The following is a 19491-nucleotide window of genomic DNA, read 5'->3' on the forward strand; positions in this document are numbered from 1 at the left end:
ACATTTATCATTCATTTACAGGCTCACAATTTGTTTGTTTGTGCTTCTTTGAAAGCGATCTTTGGCCGCTCCTGCTCTTAGTTCTGAGTTACGTTTTATCGCCCTCAATCTGTACTAGTCTTCAGTGATTTATATATAAGTGGTTTTAGAAAATGAGTGACACAGATTCCAATGGTCATTTTCAGGTGTTAGACACCAAAAATTCGAATGGCGATACACTGATAAGTGATAGTGAAGGGAATGATCCCGTCTCTAATATGCATGTGTTCCTGTTTATCCCCAGAGAATTGAAAGTGGTTCAAAGTTTACGTTAATGCCACGCAGTATGGGACCTGGCACTATACCTAATCATCATGCACATCACATTGAATATATAAATATATTTCTGACCGATGACATTGTCAATAAGATAGTAAAAGACAACAAATAACTGTTGAATGTGCCTTACCAGAGTATGTGTCACTTCGGTGGATGGAAATGCATTGATTGTAAAAAGGCGCGAAAATACCTTGGCTTGTGTTTTTGAACTTGACGACTAGAAACAGAATATAAACACATTTACCATTACGTAGTCAGGCATACACACACACACATAGGCGAGTACAGTATTGTAGAAACAGATTTGTGTAGTAAATGAATACAGTATCCATAACGCGCGCATTTTCAGCCTATCAGAGGTCGCCATAATTGTGTGTACAGTATTTTATTTGCTACAATGATATATTTATTTATTTCGTCCACGGGATAGTATTTTTTATATATTGGAAACAACATATATAAAAGAACAACATTTTTAAAATGAATTGCTCTGTTATCAGAACCAATGTGGTGCTTACCATAGATTTTCGTAATTTATTCTGCACTTAAAAAAGACACTGCTACTGCTATGGGAATGGCGAAATTCTGGGTAAATTAGTTTTTAAATTGGCGCCCCTTTGAACCCAGCGTCCTGGGGTAGCATCCCCACACCGCATTACACCAGTGTCATCTTGGTGAATTATACCAAGATGGTTAATGTTAAAAATAATACGAACAAATATGCTGAATCCTTATTTCCTTTAATACTCAATTCATAATTCAACTAAAATAATCTAAACTTATAAAATGATCTTAGAGTAGCTTTAGATGTGTTTGGTAAATCATTCCACTTACAAGAGTTCAAAATTCAAAAATAAATAATTTCACGGTTTTATTCGTGGTATTATTTTAACACTACAATGCCTTTTCCTGTAATCAGCTCCGACTCCTCTCACATTGATTACTGTCATGCACTGATGAACATTGACCTGAATCAACAGTCATGATACCGTCCAACATGAACATAAGTAATATAAGTAAGTACGTCTATAAATCACATTGGACAATATAATGCATTATATTTCAAGATGGGCTTTTGTGACGTGCTCCTCTGGTAAATTAGTATTGATTATTTTTTCATATCGATATGTTCATTAGTCTTTCTTATAATAATTATTTGAGAAACAATTATTAAAGCGTATGTGGTAGTGTAATAGACAAATTGGGTATACGATTTTAGTAATAATGATAATAAGTTTCAGACGCATGACTCATATCATCTGTTTTTCCAATAAACTTCTAACAATGAGAAGAATAAAGTAAGTTCTTTAACAAAAATTCATTCTGATTCTGTTGTATTTAAACAGAAGAATAAATGCGTACCATATACACATAAAATAATTAAAGAATATTATACATAATTTTAATATTTCTCTTGAGATTGAAAACATGTCGACTGGAAATAACGAAGGAGGTATTATAGGAACCATCTTTAGCCATGTTGTTTTGATTTTGGACCCGGCGTCGCATAAAAAGGTGTCAACACATTGTAATCAACTTATTTATCTTTACCAGTTGTTGTGAGTTATAATAAACGTGCACTTGAGACATGCATGATACTTTTACAGGCCTCTCTTTATCGATGTGAGGTGTATGCCAAGGAAAAAGTTCACGCTGAGGCGGATAACAGGACATGAGGGGGAAATAGGAAGCCGAATGGAATTTTTTTTTCTTCGTAGTGTTGTTTAATAATGAATCACAACGTTTATAATTGTCAGTTTGATGTTTGTGTGTTATTTTAGGGTGTTTGTGAGTGTGAGTTGGGGGAGGGGGTGTGTGGATTAGGGTCGTGTTGCTCTTGTACGTGTCTTGGTAGATGTGTTCCCCCCTTCCTCCCTCCTATATGATGTGTCTCGTTATCTCTCATGTTTCCCCCCCTTTCTTAGTGTGTCCCTCTGATTAGTCAATGTGTACCCCTTTACTAGTTGATTTTTACCCCCATTCAAGTCGGTGTCCCCCTGCCAAGTCGGTGTCCCCCTGCCAAGTCAGTGTCCCCCCTGCCAAGTCGGTGTCCCCCTGCCAAGTCGGTGTCCCCCTGCCAAGTCAGTGTCCCCCTACCCGTTAACAGTATACTTTACAATGTTTCCGCTCTTAATTAACAACTATAGGGAATTAGTGTACAGAAGATAATGTATATAATAGGACCAATTATGTGCTTTAATTACCCATTGTACAGCAGTTAATGACAGAACATTAATTATTTCTGTTGATATTTCATAGTAACCATTGCACGGGACTTTATATTGATTCATATATAGAGAGATAGAGAAAAAAATGGTATTATATAGCCTATCTGTCGGAAATATATAGTTTAAGAGTTATTTCACTTTGATTTTGCTTAGAATACAAGTTCATGGGAATATATATTGTTTGCTGCTGTTTGACCAATCAGCAGAACTTACGTTTTTATCGGAAATTTTTATATTTTTTATTTTTGGTTTGGTTTCTTTAGGATCCTTTGTTTTTTCTTTTGTGTTGTTGGGTTAGGTTAGGTTTACACACTACCCCTGGATGGTAGGTTAGGTCAGGTCTTTCTTGTTTCTTGGGTTAGGTTAGTCATGTATTTGAAATTTGAGTCGTTTGGTTTTGTTACTTATTTTTCATTTTTTTACCTCACTTTCCCTGTACTTCTAAGTCCTGTAATTACACTTTTGCCGAGAAAGTTGCTATTTTAGATACAGTGTGTGTGTTACTCATCTCATTTAAGAATACAGTTTCCATCTATAAGTTGCCCATTTTCTAACTGTAGGCTCCATGTAGTGCATTCTGTAAGACAAGAGTTAAGCTTATTAATTACTGTATATCGTGCTGCTCCTTATGTCCATGACTGATGTTATCAAGGTGGCATTGACTGTTCATCCCTTAAAATTACTTTGTGAAAGGTATCCAATTGCATTCATATACTGATTCATAGCTGTAGTCACTCATAATCACTGTACTATAGTTAGTATCTGAAATATTGTTTGCCTTACTAATACAGTACAGTCTTTTTATTTTTTATTTTAATTTTGGTGTGTGAATTCTATTACATTACCGTACTGTATCTGATATATTCCCATGTGTTTCGTCCACTTAATAATCGTCATTAACTTTTAAATTAATCTCAGTACAGTATTCTTGTACTCTATATATGACGTGGGGGTAACTGATATGTTTGTTGTAATGTATAACATGCAAGTACCGAATATAGCATTAGGGTGTTTCATCATCAGGTGAAATAAGCTGGGGTGTCTAATCTTCAAATGATATTTAATTTCGTTAACATTTTAAGTTCAGTACAACTTCATAGGTTTAATGTTTCTAAGTTAATGTTAGATATTTACCTTTCTAATAAAGATAAGTTGAAATAAGTAATAATTTTGTGTTAAAAGGTGTTGACAAGACATGGTAATGACCCGAGGACGTGGCCGAGGAATGAGAGGAGGCATGATGCGTCCCATGGGACCTGGTCCACACTTTGGACCCAAAATGAAGCAATTTGTTCCACGACTTCCCTTCGACATGGTTCTCTGTGAGTCTGCATTCCCCAGAGTCAAGCCAGCTCCAGATGAGTCAGCATTTACACAGGTAGGTTCAGAGAAGTTCAGAGAAGAATATTTAGTGCAGGAGCTCAGTTAATATTAGAAGGCCTGTTTAGTATGGACTCTGAGGTCTTTTATCCTATTTACATATGTGTGCTGTAACTGAGTGGGACTCTCTCCCACCATAATATATAGTTCCAGCACCGTGATAGCAGGCCTTACGCCCCGGGAGGAAACTGTTATCATCTCCTCTCGTTGGTTTACGAAATTAGTTCATGGTTTAGGTTTTATGGGGGCATGATTTAGCTTTTCCATTGCTTACTGAACTCTTCAATTGTGACTTACTGTAATATAAATTCCATTATCCACATGTAGGCTCTTCTCAAGAGAAATGCTGACCTATCACCAACACCAGCTGAGCAGGCTGCTGTGCTAAACCTAGTCACAAAAATCCAAGCTGTGATGGACAATCTAATTGTTGATCCGGGCAATTTTGACGCATGCGTAAGTTCCGTAAGTTCGTTGCACGCCAATTGCCTGTTGGGTGGGTGATTTTCCCTTGTATGTTGTGTTTTGTTTGTTTTATAATTTTTTTATATGATTCAGTGATCCATAGCTTCTCATCAGACATGTTATTTTGTGTGATATAAATTGATGTTATGTTTAAGTGCACTTTAATGATTGAAGTATAGTTTGATGTTAGGGTTAAGTACACTAACTCCTTTAGCTATATAAGCCACAGTGATAATACACTCATGTTAACCTCTGCAGCAAATTGAAGAGGTGCGCCAGGTGGGCTCGTATAAGAAGGGCACAATGATGACGGGTCATAACGTGGCGGATATTGTCGTTATTCTCAAGACGCTGCCCACGAAAGAGGCGGTTGAAGCACTGGGTAAGAAGGTCTGCGATGATCTGCGTACTCAGGAGCCACAGGAAGGTAAGCCTGTACATTTAGTTGTTTTTCCTCCTGCACTGCTAATGTGGTTTTATATCTCTGCTATTATCTGACTGTAGAACCATGTAGTAACTTTGGGGTACAGTATACTGTATTTGGTGTGTCATTACTTAGCAAAGTTTGTGTCCCATATGCCAGTTGAGTTGAGTTGTCAATTACACAAATATTCCATGCAAATTATTTTGGCTGGTATTATTGTCACTAGGTATTAACCCTTAAGCCCCGGGTTAGGGTGCTGCTGGCAGTACCCCCCCTTCCCTGCGGGGTTAAATCGTGAAAAAAAATCAACTTAAAAAGAAAAGGCGGGAAAATAGGCGGACGTTCTGGAACGTCACCGGGGCGCGCTAGTCTGACTTTCTGGAACGTCACCTGAGGCCTGAGGGTCAAACACGCCTTTCTTTGTACTGTTGTGGTATTAAACACACTTTTCACCTACAGTGCTGGTATTAACAATGCTTCCCAACGACCGAGGGTTTGAGATCAGCAACAGTGAGGCCACCGTGCGTGTGTTAGTCACCACCATCCACCAGAACCTGCGCAAGTTGGATCCAGAGCTTCACCTTGACCAAAAAATTCTTCAGTCACACCTAGCTGCTATCAGACACAGGTAGATAGATACATCAGTCATCTATATCAATTAACCTTTGTTATGTGTTTGTGGGTATGTTTATTGGGGGGGGGGGCGCAGGTAAACACTCAATATACCTGTGCTATACAAGTTAATTATATATCTGTAGAAAGTTCATGTTTTGAGGATGTTTTAGTGGTTTGTTATACTGAACTTATCCAGTTATTATATTTAATGTTTTATGCATCAACCTATTGGTATTTTTAATCTTCGGTCGTCTTAGTCCTAATTTTAATCTATTTAGGTCTCTTGAGCAATTATTTACGTTTGTCCACAAAATGTCTTCCGGAAGGTTAATGTGATTTCGTTTCATCCTCAGCCGCTGGTTCGAAGAGAATGCCCATCACTCCACGATTAAAGTTCTTATCCGATTACTACGAGATCTCCGCGGGCGTTTTGACGGTTTTGAGCCTCTGTCGCCGTGGATGTTGGATCTGCTTGTGAGTATATAACGAGTTTAGTCATTCTCGGGACATTGGTTTATCCGTGTTATGATTACATGTGCCCAATTATGATTTTGTGTTGCCTAGGTTTTGTGAATTTACTTACTTTTCATTCATTGTTTTATTTCATTATGCATTTATTAAATATTACAGTATTGTCACATGTACTTATAAGATGTATTCATTATAATGTGTCTAATTTGTGTAGCTACTAAGAAATTCCAAACATTATGAGGCATTAGTTATCAACCTTCAGTTTAACCAGAATTTCTTTCATATGTCATGGCACTGGTCACAGGGTTGCCAGATAAAAGAGTGAACCTGTACCACTTAAATTTGGGGTTTTACTGTATTCTTTATAAAATCACAATATGAATCAGGCAGTAACATATCTCGGGTAACAAACCATGATGCCATTTTCAAACTGTGTTGCTCTTTTCTGTGAGTTATTATTTTATCAGTTTCAATCATTCTGTGTACTGATTGATTACAGGCTTTCCCTGGGTTACATACGAGTTCCGTTCATACGGATGTTCTCAATAATTACAGAACAATGTTTAAAATCCCACTGTATCATAGCCTAAGTCCTTATATACACCGAAAATCACTTAATTTAAGAGAAAAGAAGAAATAGAATGATAAAATAGAGTAATTTAAAAATTCAATTGCACTTTACCAGTAAGTTTTAAATCACCTTAATATACATTTTCTTATAAATATATTCTATATTATATGAACACTTTAATTTTCATTTTTCAAAAAATTTTGTTTGACGTCAAAAATAATCCTGACCTATTACCTTAGATTTTGGCATTTGGGGTCATACTGTGGATTTGGATCAAATTTCATACAGGAGCCATGATGAAGGCAGAAAAATGGAGTTAATGATAAAAAAATGCACACACACACACACGTTAGCCAGACAAGCGTAAGGAGTACAAGGTGCGTGGCTGGGTGACACTCCACTATGCTCTGCCACGCAAACTAGTTTTCATTTGTTACTACGATCAGTTGTACTTATGATAGATTTTTAAATAACAGACTTTATGGGGTTAGTATCGGTCGATTGTTCGTATGCTGGACGTATGTTACCCGAGGACATTCTTTATTGGACAAATTTTACATACCAAGTACAAGTGAAGCTTAGCCTGGGTATATTTAATGTAAGGGCTTTGATAACTACCATAAAGACAAAGAACAAATTATGGTTCAGCTTGGCATGGCTTAGAGTTTTTGGATAAGTAGGTATGGATATTTATTTTAAACTAGTGAAAAATCTTTCGAGCCATTGCTGAGTAAAGCTTGTTTATTTAAGATATTTTTAGCTTTGAATAAACATAATTTGCATTTACAATAAGTATATTTTTATAGCTAATTCATAATACAGTATCTAGCAATTTTACGTAGCTTTGTGACATGATTTTGAATAACTTAAAACAACACCACACAAAGAAAACATTGCATTTAGGATCAAGACTTTCAATTAGGGTAATGCACAACAGAGCAGAAACACTTTATATGTGATACCTGAGCTTAGATGACGAAGGAAGCCGTGTGTTTATTTATTTACGAAGCCTCTTGTTATCCCTGATTTTTTCCATGAACTTTAACGAATTGGCATCGAAATAGCATCTGTCAGGTCAACTAAATACAGTCGACCCTCGTTAATTCGGACTAATAGGGGGGGAAGGGTGTCCGTTTTAGCCGATTGTCCAAATTAACCGATTTAGGGGTTAATATTGCATTATATTTCAGTCATTGTTTTCGTCACGATTTTATCCCACTTTTCACTGTAATACGTACGTAATTTCAGCAAGAATATTACATTTCCGTGAATGTATTATATCAAACACAGTATGAATAAAATATCACTGTAATATAACAGTATTTTAACCGAAAACTATTAAAAAAACGAATAACATCTCAAGAACATCGGAAGCTTAGGTAAATACATCACGTTTCAGCAAAACTACTATTTATTTCCGAGAATATATTCATTCTTTTCCAGTTTAGGTAAAATATACGTGTGATGTAACAGTTTTTTAACTGAAAATGATTCGAAAAACACGTACCCTCTAGCCATGTTCAAGGAGAAGACTGGGAGAAGCTGTTTGGTGCTGCAGACGATGACAAGGGAAATGATTTGGATGGATTTTAATGAAAATATTCAGAAATATGGTATCGTAGTATTTATTCAAGTCAATTAGGTTAGAATATTATTGTAATACAACAGTTTTTTAACTGAAAACCAATCGAAAAGCGATTACGGTAACATCTTTTGAACGAAAGAAAGCGAAAGTCATTGTTTTCGTCACGATTTTATCCCACTTTCCACTAATACGTACGTCATTTCAGCAAAAATATTACATTTCCGTGAATGTATTATATCAAGCACAGCATGAATAGAATACCATTGTAATATAACAGTATTTTAACCAAAAACTATTAAAAAACGAGTAACTTCTCTTGAACATCGGAAGGTTAGGTAAAAACTTTTGTTTTCGTCATGTATTTTATCCTATTTTACATTAAAATACATCACGTTTCAACAAAACTACTATGTATTTCCGAGAATATATTTATTTAGGCACAGTTAAGGTAAAATATACATGTGATGTAACAGCTTTTTAACTGAAAACGATTCGAAAAACACGTGTACCGTCTAGCTGATACTCAACAGCTGGTGGTGCGTCATGCTTCGTTGTAAACAATAGGAGGTTGAAGTAGATTACCGGTTATTATATTAAGTGTGAAATATCGAAAAGGTTTTTATTACCGGTATTTTTTGTAGATCAATGAGAACTGTGATACCGTATATGATATGATAAGTTAGCCTGTGCTAAGAACTTCAACATAGACTACTGAAAACACGTTGTAAGGTAATTTAGCCTATTGTAAGTTGGTGAGCTTCATTTGCTGAAGGAACTGCACAACTTTTCATTACTAATTGGTACATATTTTACGTTTCCATTGTTTACTGGCAGTAAATGGTAAATATTTTTCATGTCTGAAGCTAAAAGTTGCATCCCCCCCTACACTAGTGGTGATGTTACATTTAACCAAAAAGATGCTGGTGTTTTATCCCAGCAGTGGGTGGACCAGCATTTTAGGTTAAGGTCCGCGTAGGTAATATTCCTACAAATCTAAAAAAAAAAAAAAAGTTCAGATTTTGTCCGAATTATCCGAAATCCGGATTAAAGGGATCCGAATTAACGAGGGTCGACTGTAGTAGCATTTTTTCCTTGGCTTAAAGATTACTAATGGTGTGTCAGATAAAAGCCAAGATGTACTGTATATATATATATATATATATATATATATATATATATATATATATATATATATATATATATATATATATATATATATATATATATATATATATATATATATATATATATATATATATATATATATATATATATATATATATATCAGATAATTGATCTAATGTCTGTCTTCCCCCTTTTCTTTATGTGTATCTTCAGGCACATTACGCTATTTTGAACAACCCCAGTAGACAAGCTCTCCCAATCAACTCTGCATTCCGACGGTGTTTACAGCTACTTGCCGCAGGTCTTTTCCTACCTGGATCTGCAGGTGAGTACGTAGTTAAAGGTAATAAGTCAACCTACAACTTGATGTTATATTTAAACTTGAGAAACTATTCCTGTTGGATCTGAATTTTGATCTTATTTGGTTATATGAAGTTAAAGAGGAAGATAAAAATTATTTTTTTTTGTTTTAGGGTTTTCTATTTTGCCTCACATAAGTATTTACACAGTGTCTTGGGGTTATTTACCAATGTCTGAAATGGCAAATACTGTACTGTACAATATACTGAGATACTAAATGCTAGGGAGAAATGACAGTGTTTTATTTGAGGATATATTTGTCTCTTTAAGAAATATTGCAGGTTAAACAACACTGCCATTGAATGACTCAGTTCGTAGTGAGGTGTATGATGTGCTGTACTGTACTCATTCTTCGGCGTCAGTAGCTCAGGAGAAACTGTGAATTTACCCCAAGTTTTATCACATCATGATACTGTATATACTGTAAAAGTTATAGAGTGTTCGCTTCTTTCACTTTACTCAACAATTGTGCCTTAAAAGAATATGGAATTATTGTTCACAGTATAATTACAGTATTATAATTATTAATGTGTAGTAAATATTAGAGCTATAACTTGTATCTCAAAATCATACGGTTTTCAAAGGAGCATTTTGATATATATTTTTGTCCAACTTTGAACATAATATCAGTGTAGAATATCATTTTAGACAAGTTTATAATTAGGAAGTATTTCTTGCATTAAGAAGTGAAGGTACCAACCCGATCATAGACACTTTATCTGCAGGCATCAGTGATCCGTGTGAGGGTGGTAACATTCGTGTACACACAGCAATGACCCTGGAACAACAGGACCTGGTATGTTTAACAGCGCAGACACTATTACGGGTACTCTCCCACGGTGGCTACAAGCAGATCCTGGGGCTAGAGGGCAATTCAAGTAAGTTCTTTTAACCCTGATTTTTTTTTTTTTTCGTTTTTTCCATTTTGGGTCTTGCACTGTGTGAGCAAATATGGTTCTTGTTATCTTAGCATTTCTTGTCACGTTCTACATGGTTCTTGCTCTGCTCTTCCTCTTACTTTAGGATTCTGTAATCTCCCTTTATCCACTGACAGAGTAGGAGTCAAGGTAAATATTAGATGCTGTCACTGGGTGTTCATATTAATGCTACTTGTTAATTTCCACTTGACACCGACTCTACCAGTATGGGAACTTACAATTTATATATATTTTCTACTCACCTTCTTCTTGTATACAGTAGTACCATTGTTTAATAGGTCTTTAAATGGGGAATCATATACAGTAGTAATCACCTTGTCTCTCTGACCATCTATTTATTTCTCAGTAGTTCTCTGTCTATTCTGTAATTTAGCTCAGTAATGCTTCAAGCCACTGTCATAGGTCTCATCTTTTGTGCCTCAGTTTGAATTGTCTATTAACCACTCCTTCATACATGATAGCTGTTCCCCGTATACTCTGGCTGCTGCCTCAAAGCCTCTGTGCTAAGATTTTTTTTTGCTTTTCTTTAACCATGGAAGATGCACGTGCCTTGGTCTTATGAACCCCTCCATTGGGTCCTCCACACCTCTCACATCAGCAAGGAACGATTTGTATTATAGACCAGAGGAAGCCCTAGAATTAGTGGATGAGTTTAGTGTGAAGGTAGACTTTTTAGAAGTAGAAGAAATATAAAAAACTGACAATAAAGTCTTAAGTAAGAGAACCACTTCACAAGGAACTGCAGCATAAGAAAATTTAGTACAAGAACACTGTTGTGCCTCATAATTCAAGAGTAATGCGTAAAAGCAGTTGTTAGGAGGAAGTTTGTGAAGCAAAGACCAATCTTACCCAATAACAGGTACACAATAACAGACAACTTCTCTTCATAAATCAGAGTGTGGGGCAATTACCCTCCCTCCTTCCTCCCTCACATAACTTCTGTACTTTTACTATTTATTTACTGCATTAATATACACATACAGTATATGATAGTTAAAGGGTTTTAAGTAAAAATGAGCACTATTTAATTAGTTTTTTATTTATGTGTAAATGTACCCTACATGTACAGTAGGCGTGTGTGTAAAAAAAGTTAAGTACTCTACGATAATAGTTAAAACAGATTTTTAGATTCACGGTAATTTCTAGAACGTAACCCTAGTGAACAGTGAGGGGTGAGTGTATTCCATTAACTGTGATGAATGTGCGTTTTCCAAAATAACTTATGTAACTGAGAGCTCTGTTGAGGTGTCTGTAATGTGAGGTGTACTGGGGACTCTTGAAGTGCTTTATGAATGCTAAAATTGACACACTTGTGGTCTCATATGAGGAACTTTGCTTTCTAGGAGTTAAATTCTCAGGTACTTGTACAGTCCCCTTCACTAATGCGTTTACAGGGGCTCGTCAGGTTTTGTGTAGTGTGGCAACCGTGTGTTTGTTTACATTCGACAGAAGGAAACTCACAATAGTAAACATACTATGGAATCAAAGTAAAACAATATTAAAACAAATATTTCAAAGATTATGATTTGTGGAATGTTTAAATGACGAACCCCTGTAAACACACTAGTGAAGGGGACTGTTCTTGTTGATGCATAAATAATTGTTCTCTCCTTACTGTCCATGATGCTTCTTCATTGATACTAGCTACCAAATATGATCACTTATTATTTTTCATCTAATTTTAATGGCATTTGACAGAGTTACAATCCTTTAAACACTAAGAGAATCTATGGTTTTAGTGTATACAGAGGACTACTTATGCATCTACTGTATATGCACTATATTTATTTAAAAAAATTTTTAAGAATAAGTCAACAACCATTATGTGCAAAAAAATGAGATGTTACCTATGGAGAGTGGTTTCAGCCCAAAATTAGATTTCGCTGAAAATCACAGTATACCCTGTAGGTACCCCTGAGTATGCTGATTCCAAATACTGTACTGTACGTATATGGTCCACGATTCGATTGCGGTGTAATTAAGTGGCTGTAATGATGCTTGGAAGATTTTAATAACATTATTTCAATCAGGGTGTCTACTGGCCAGATAAAACAAAATTCTCTGGCTTTTCCAGTTTTTCCGTGTGTAAATTTGGAAACATTTTAGGTTCATTAATTCCGTATTTATTACGACAATAATAAAATTGGAGGTTTTCAATAATATGTACTGTACCCCTGTATATACTATTGGGAAATTTAAAGATGATATATATGATATTAATCAAGAAATTTGAGACCCTTTCGGGACACACCCCAAGCTAATCTGACAGAAAAATTATTATACAGCTATGAATTTAAGTACAGTGGTCCCTCGGTTAACGAACACAATCCGTTCCAGCAGGTTGTTCGTTAACCGAAAAATTCGTGAACCGAAACCATTGTTTCAGTGGGTTTTTGGGTAATTGGTTCCAGCTCACCGAAAATTGCCTAAATTCAACAAAAATGGTAGAAAAGTTCACTTACTTTGAGGTGTGTATGTAGAAGGCTCCTGGATGATGATGATGATGATGATGGGAATTAGAATGGGGGTGGAGGAGAAGGAAGAAGAGAAGGCATTGGGGTGGAAGAGAAGTCACCCCATGGCACCATTTCACCCATAAAATTTTAGTTCTCTTGGTGTATTTCAAGATTATTTTCTTTAAATCAACACTGCACTGCATTATATATTGTCAATATGTAAAATATATTTCAAAATGACCAATAATTTGCTTGGAAACACAGAAAAAAGCATTTAGTTGAAGAGAGTCTCAAGTAAGATGTTACCTCCAGTGAAAACAGAGAGAGACTAACGCCTGTTTGCTGTGTTAAGAGGCTGGATGCCGCGCTTTAAACTAGTCACTTTACCTTCAATTATGTTCAATAATTGTTAAAATGACTAAAAAATTGAATATTAAACTTTTAAAATTATTGAATAGTATAAACTTCTTGATATTTCCTAAAATAGTAAGGAATTTAAGCCCTAGAACCGATTTATGTATTGGCGGACTAATACTAAAGCTGGTTGACCGGCCAGTGCAAGCGAAAACATGTTGAGGTCGGTTCGTAAGAAATTCGTTAACCGAATTTTTGTTCGTTATCTGAATTTAAGAGTCTTATGGGAGGCAGTTCGTTAACCGAAATTTCGTTAACCGAGGCGTTCGTTAACCGAGGGACCACTGTATTAATTAAAGTATGTACCTGTGATTTTCTGGCTAAATACCAGTAACAGAAAGCTGTCTGACTATTGTATTTAACCAGTTATTATCATGATGATCATTAGGGCTAGTGATGAACATCGGCTAAGATCTTGACCCTCCCCCCATATTTTTCTCCTCGGATTTGTGAGATTCACGTGGGTCGACCTGGACGTTTCAAAAACTCCGGAAATCCGGCAAAAACGAAAAATCACTCCTGATCCACCAAAATGACTTATGATAAATGTGTGGAATAATCCACTTAGATAAATTCACTTAATTATAAGAACAATTCATCTCTGACAATAATCATTGCAGCATTAATAGATAAAGTATAATCTATAATATTTGATCACTGGCATGAAATATCATAGGTACACAAATAATTCAGTACAGTATTGGAGTGGACTATTTACTGGAATTTATTCCTAAAAGTTTAATTACTTACCTATTATATAGTACATCATTAATTTATGGTAATATTGCTGTCAAAATAACAATATATTTAAAGTTGAATTGAATTCACATAAAATTTCAGGTTTATTTATAAAATTCCCTGACGTTTCCAGGTTTTCCAGACCAGTGAATCTATTGATAGATGCATTAAAGAAGGTGTGACATAATACACATGTGCTTCCTAGATTACATTCTTAATTTTGTGTTGCAGGTATAGCAAGTGAAATGTCAGTGTGGGACGGCGTTGTGGTGTCGGCACTAGAAAAAGCGTACGAGAAGCCTCCTGAGCGACCCCCCCAGGACGATGACACAGATAACATGGACGCTGATGATGACCCAATGGAGACAACAGATAATTAAGAAGACAAAAGAAGAAAAGAGTAAAGGGGATTCTTCTTCAGTAATTAGAACTGTGTTTTGGACTGAGATTTCAACATGTTTAAACAGGTATCTCATTTTTTTTGTAGAAGTAAAAATTTGTTACTGAGAATAATAATGTACAAGTGAAGGGAATTATTTATATTTTTGTGTTTTTATTCTTGATGTACGTCAATACTGTATTAGATTTTAAAACTGTTAGGTTAGAAAACCTAGTGATAAGATCCCTCCTAAAGCAAGATGTATGTTGAACAATGCTAATTCCTGCCATCTGTAATACTACTATAGGTCAGATTCCATGGGGATTTTTGTTTTAGTTTAGTTAAGGACATCTGTGTGAATCTTTGAGTTTTCATAAATCTTAAATGGAAATCAAGTAAAATATTCCAGATTATCAAATTTAATGGTGTCATGATAATTAACCTTTTATTTACTGAATATTTTTTTATTATAACTTTGTATTGTAATGAAAATTGTTTTTAAAATAAAAAAGATACAGTATAAACATGTTGCAGTTCTAAGTCCTATGTATTATATTGTTAACCCTTAGGCCCCGGGTGACGTTCCAAAACGTCCGACTATTCCCCCCCCCCCCCTTTTTTTATTTTGGAAATATTGATTTTTTCTCGATTTAACCCTGTGTGGGGGGTACTGCCAGCAGCACCCTAACCCGGGGCTTAGGGTTGATACCAATTCAGATTCCAGCCCTTTGATGAAAGACGGAGACTTGGTGTCAAGGTTTCTTATACAAGCCTGAGGAGAGGTCAGAGTGCAGTGCTCTCTAGTTGTTAACAGTCCAGTCAACAAGGAAACTGTCTTATGTGAGCACCATGTTTTGTCGAGTCAAGGAGTAGGAGAAACATTTACACTTACTCTGTGTAACTTCTTTTCTCCTGTAAACTTAAAAACTTTGAAAAACTGCTCTTAAGTTAATTTGAAAATTGGTTTGTCCAGAAACTCGGTTTTCAGATCGTGGTCTGATCTTGATTTGTAGTAACCTGTTGAGGGCATTTCTGATTAGATGTGATTAAAGTTGATATATGAAATTACAAACAAACTAAAGTATGTCTCAAATATTTTACCAGAATGATTTTTATAAAGTATATGGTGTGAAGTAACATTATGAAACTTTACTTTTATTTGCTTATCAGCATTATTTTGTTGGCAGCTCAACAAAGTCGGGCATGAATGAAATCTCATAGGAAATATGATATATAAATTTCATCCTCAAGTGACTTCTGTTAAGTTTTGCATCATTTAAATGTTTAGAAACTTCACTTTGCTTATTGTAACACTAGTAGACAGTTTGTCCCCACTGCTTTGGTCTCTGGTCCTTTCTTTATTTGTGGTTTGTCACTCCTGGAAGTCATATGTTATTGTGGTGGTACAGTGTGTGGCATCACACACACTGTCTCTCCAACAACTGTCACACGTCTGTTCTGCTGTAGTTTTCCCCTTCCAAAACACCAACTCCAAAATATTCAACTGGTTACTGTATTTCCTGTCACTTCACACAACTTAATACCACACAGTAGCAGCACCTCCATCCACAAGAATAGGTCACTGATATTGTGCTGGGTTCTTATAAATTAACGAGCTGACTCGGTCAAATGTGTTGTTTTGTCTCCCTCATACCTTCACACTGCACTAGAGTACAATAATCTTCAATGTTTTATTGTAAATCATACAATATGCGGTAGAATGCACAACATGTCTGCATATCTAGCTCACAGTTTATTCATTACTAGTGTGATCTGGAATTTCCAGAGGAATAGCCAGTGACCATGCAATGGTAGTAAGAAATTGACACTGGAGGTACATAGAGACAGGAATTTCACAGACCAATGAAAATCGGCAGTAAGGAAATATTCAAGGTGCTGAGCTTAGATTTACTTTGTTTCACACAACATGAGTTGAAGATTAGTGGATTATAGGTTCAAGTGGGTCTGGTTGCCTGTTTATTCCCATTAGTTGACAGCTCTCATGAAGATTGTTATAACTGAGTTTCATCAGTTATTGTGATTTCATACAGAATGTTTCAAAGTGAGGGTGACAGACCTTAAACAGAGAACTGATCTGCTGGGCTGAGATTCATGTGGTTGCAGAGGTAGTGATAACAGTAGTACTACCTTTACATGTAAGTAGTTAAGGCAAAGCCAAAGGGATGATGTTGCCAAATATAGTTGCAAAGATCAACTAATCTGTACTTATATGAAGTTAATTGTTGGCTGCTCAGGTGCAGGTGCAACATTTGATGCTCCAGCCATAGATGGTACTGTTATATCTTCAGACCCACGTTACTGCATTTTCATCCTTGTTCTTATCTTGGTTGTGGGGACTGTTAAAATTGAAAGTATAACTTCAAAATATTATTTTATAATTGGAAGAATGTGATCTGTTGAGCAGTTAATAGAAACAAGAAAAACTGATTGTGAGTTACTGTACAATATTTGTTTGTGACAAAACCAGCTTTTTGTGGTTGCAACTAAACTTTTCATTATGATTCTCATAGTTGTAGTTGGTTGGCTGTACCCTATTTATGAGTGCTTTCTTTCACAAAAAGTTCTTACCTCAGCACTTTTCTTTCAAATTATATAGAATATCCTGGTTTGAGTAGTGTTACAATGCTCCTATTGCCTGACTGGATTTTCAGATCAAATAGTGTGTTGCTGAATGGAGGCACAAATCTAGTAATTTAAGGTGATGTCCAACTTTTCATTACTGACAGTCCTTAAAAGTATTTGCATTTAATTTTGAAGTACTTTATATGCATTGGGTCACATTAGCTGTCCACCCTAAACTTCCTTTTATTTGTCAGGTTTAGTTCTTTGTCTAGCCAGAGAGATGTGGAGGGCAAGTTTTCCAAGAAGACTATGTTAATATTTCTCCCTATTATATATTTATGGAATGGGCCAGGATCCCAGTTGAGACTGAAGTATAGAACACAGGGCTTGATTAGCAGCGGAGTGTTTTAGGAGGAAGTAAGACAGAAGTGGCTTAAGCACGCTGATTGGTCAGCTTGGAATAATAAGGTAAGAGGAGCATATCTTCTCAGAAAATCAAGTTGAATCTTAGTTTGTTATTTACATTGGATTGTGTTGGCTTTAGGAAATTGGTGTTGAATATTGTTGTCTGATAACTGTATTCATACTTTATCTTTTTATTTACTAAAATATTTTCTTACAAGTATTTCGTGCATGGTATAGGTTGGCCGGCATGAAAGTAATAATGCAATTGGTTCCTTGTACTGTTCACTCATACCTCACTTAGTGTTCTAGGTATGTTCCTAGGGAAGTGAGCACTAATTAAATCTGCTAAAAGGGGTCGTTATACCACTGTATGTATGGAAATGTATTCCTGGCAGTGTTAATTCTTATGTATAAATGATAAATGAGGGCTACTTTGTGAGTATTAGTAATGCGTTAATAATCGAGATAGTAAACATAATTTTGGAAGCATGGAAAATTGATGGTTGATATAGCCAAGTGTAATGTGTGACTCGCATCCACCGTATGTTTATCTGCCTTGACACTTGCATTTAACATTTAAAGTGATGCTTTTTGTCACATTTCCAGCCTAAACACTTGAAGGCATTTTTCTACAGATTATGGTATGAAATGCTGACAAATATACATTAAAAAATTAGGTAGAGAGAGAACAAGGCAGAGTAAACAATGGTCAGGGGGCTGCTTTCAAAACTGAGATGAGCACTGGTTGGCTCAGTGTACGAGGCTGTCATTAGTGGTGGTGTGCTCCCTCAGCGAGCACTGTGTCCTCTTGTGTATTGTGTAACTGTAGAAGTGCTGTGTGGATTGTTTTTTTATCCAGGATAATGAGCTCTATAATGTATCAGTATTTTAAGGGGTAGAGCTAAGTGAGGTTTGAGTAAATTTATTATGGCAATTTAGTTTTCACCTCTTTAAAAAAAAATTGTGATTTGAGAGAAAACTTATATGATTTGACTTTATTATTGGCAACTGATAAATCATTTACAATATACACCTACTGTATTGGAAATAATCTTGGTTATATCAACATAATTATTCAACCAGTAGTGTTTTAGAACAAGGCAAATGATTTAAGAGAACCAAATCAATTGGTTGTCATTCAAGTTTCCTTTTAGTGTACCAAAGTGCTTTGAAAAGGATTCTACATGTGCCAGCCAAGTGAAGAGAAATGATTATTGGATGATAGGTCCATATATAAGAATTTTCTTTGCTTGTAGTTGTAGATATTCAGTATATAGATGTGAGCAGAAAAGCTAAATGATGTGATGAAGTAATTTTGTGCCCTGAGGGAAATAGTATGACGATTGGATAATGAGAAATGCCCTTGAAAATTTGGCACGTGTCATTGCATTTTCCGATTAGACTGTAACTTCTATGGGGAGTAATTACTGCTTGGTTTTGGGTTTTGATGACAACCAAGCACTGTCACATTGTTGCAAGTAGTACTCTCTCAACTAAGTTTTAAAGTAGCATGTGTACCATTTCAATTTTGACCTACTTGTTGTGTGTGTCTTGTTGATTTTGGTAGAAAGCAATGGAGACTGATCTTTTGAAAAGAACAAATTTGAGTACCAGTTCTCTTACGGCTGTAACACTTTGAATGTGAGCAGCAAGCAAGTTGGAAATGCTCTAACACTGCCAGGATGAATTGTGGTTGTTGATTTATAAGCCTGACTTTAGGAATATTTGAGAGTATCACTGTACTGCATGGACTTTATAAAGATTGTCTTGTATGGGGAAAAAGTGATGTCTTGAGTCTCTGAATAATGAATGTATTTTAAAATGACGTAGATTTTTTAATCCCTTGGACATATGCAAATGAAAGTTGAAAGTTTGTTTAGTAATTACTTAGAATTTCACAAATAAAAGTTTATTTATTTCTTATTTCTATAAAACTTCTCTCTACTTATGGAGATTTCTATTTCTTGCAAATAAAGTGAGTGTTGCAAAAGATATGTTTTTATGATGGAACTCCTTCAGTACGGTGGATAGTCATA

The 19491-nt window shown here is 35.6% G+C and overlaps 1 protein-coding gene across 9 annotated transcripts; it reads left to right on the top strand.

The window, feature by feature from the left end:
* Positions 1–1739: 1739 nt before the first annotated feature.
* Positions 1740–19280, top strand: LOC121869566 (interleukin enhancer-binding factor 2 homolog). 9 transcript variants are annotated; one of them, XM_042370969.1, is made up of 9 exons: positions 1740–1833; positions 3729–3924; positions 4254–4391; positions 4650–4818; positions 5275–5443; positions 5784–5904; positions 9396–9525; positions 10268–10420; positions 14320–19280. In XM_042370969.1, exons 2-9 carry the CDS (start codon positions 3742–3744, stop codon positions 14466–14468), a joined length of 1212 nt encoding a protein of 403 aa, XP_042226903.1. In that variant the 5' UTR covers positions 1740–1833; positions 3729–3741; the 3' UTR covers positions 14469–19280. The 9 variants fall into 9 exon arrangements, with proteins under 9 accessions (XP_042226903.1, XP_042226905.1, XP_042226904.1 ...); XM_042370971.1 differs by having other exon boundaries at positions 1769–1846; XM_042370970.1 differs by having other exon boundaries at positions 1773–1877.
* Positions 19281–19491: the final 211 nt, after the last annotated feature.

This window comes from Homarus americanus, unplaced genomic scaffold, assembly GCF_018991925.1.
Source record: "Homarus americanus isolate GMGI-L3 unplaced genomic scaffold, GMGI_Hamer_2.0 scaffold23578, whole genome shotgun sequence".
In the NCBI taxonomy this organism is placed as follows: Eukaryota; Metazoa; Arthropoda; class Malacostraca; order Decapoda; family Nephropidae; genus Homarus; species Homarus americanus.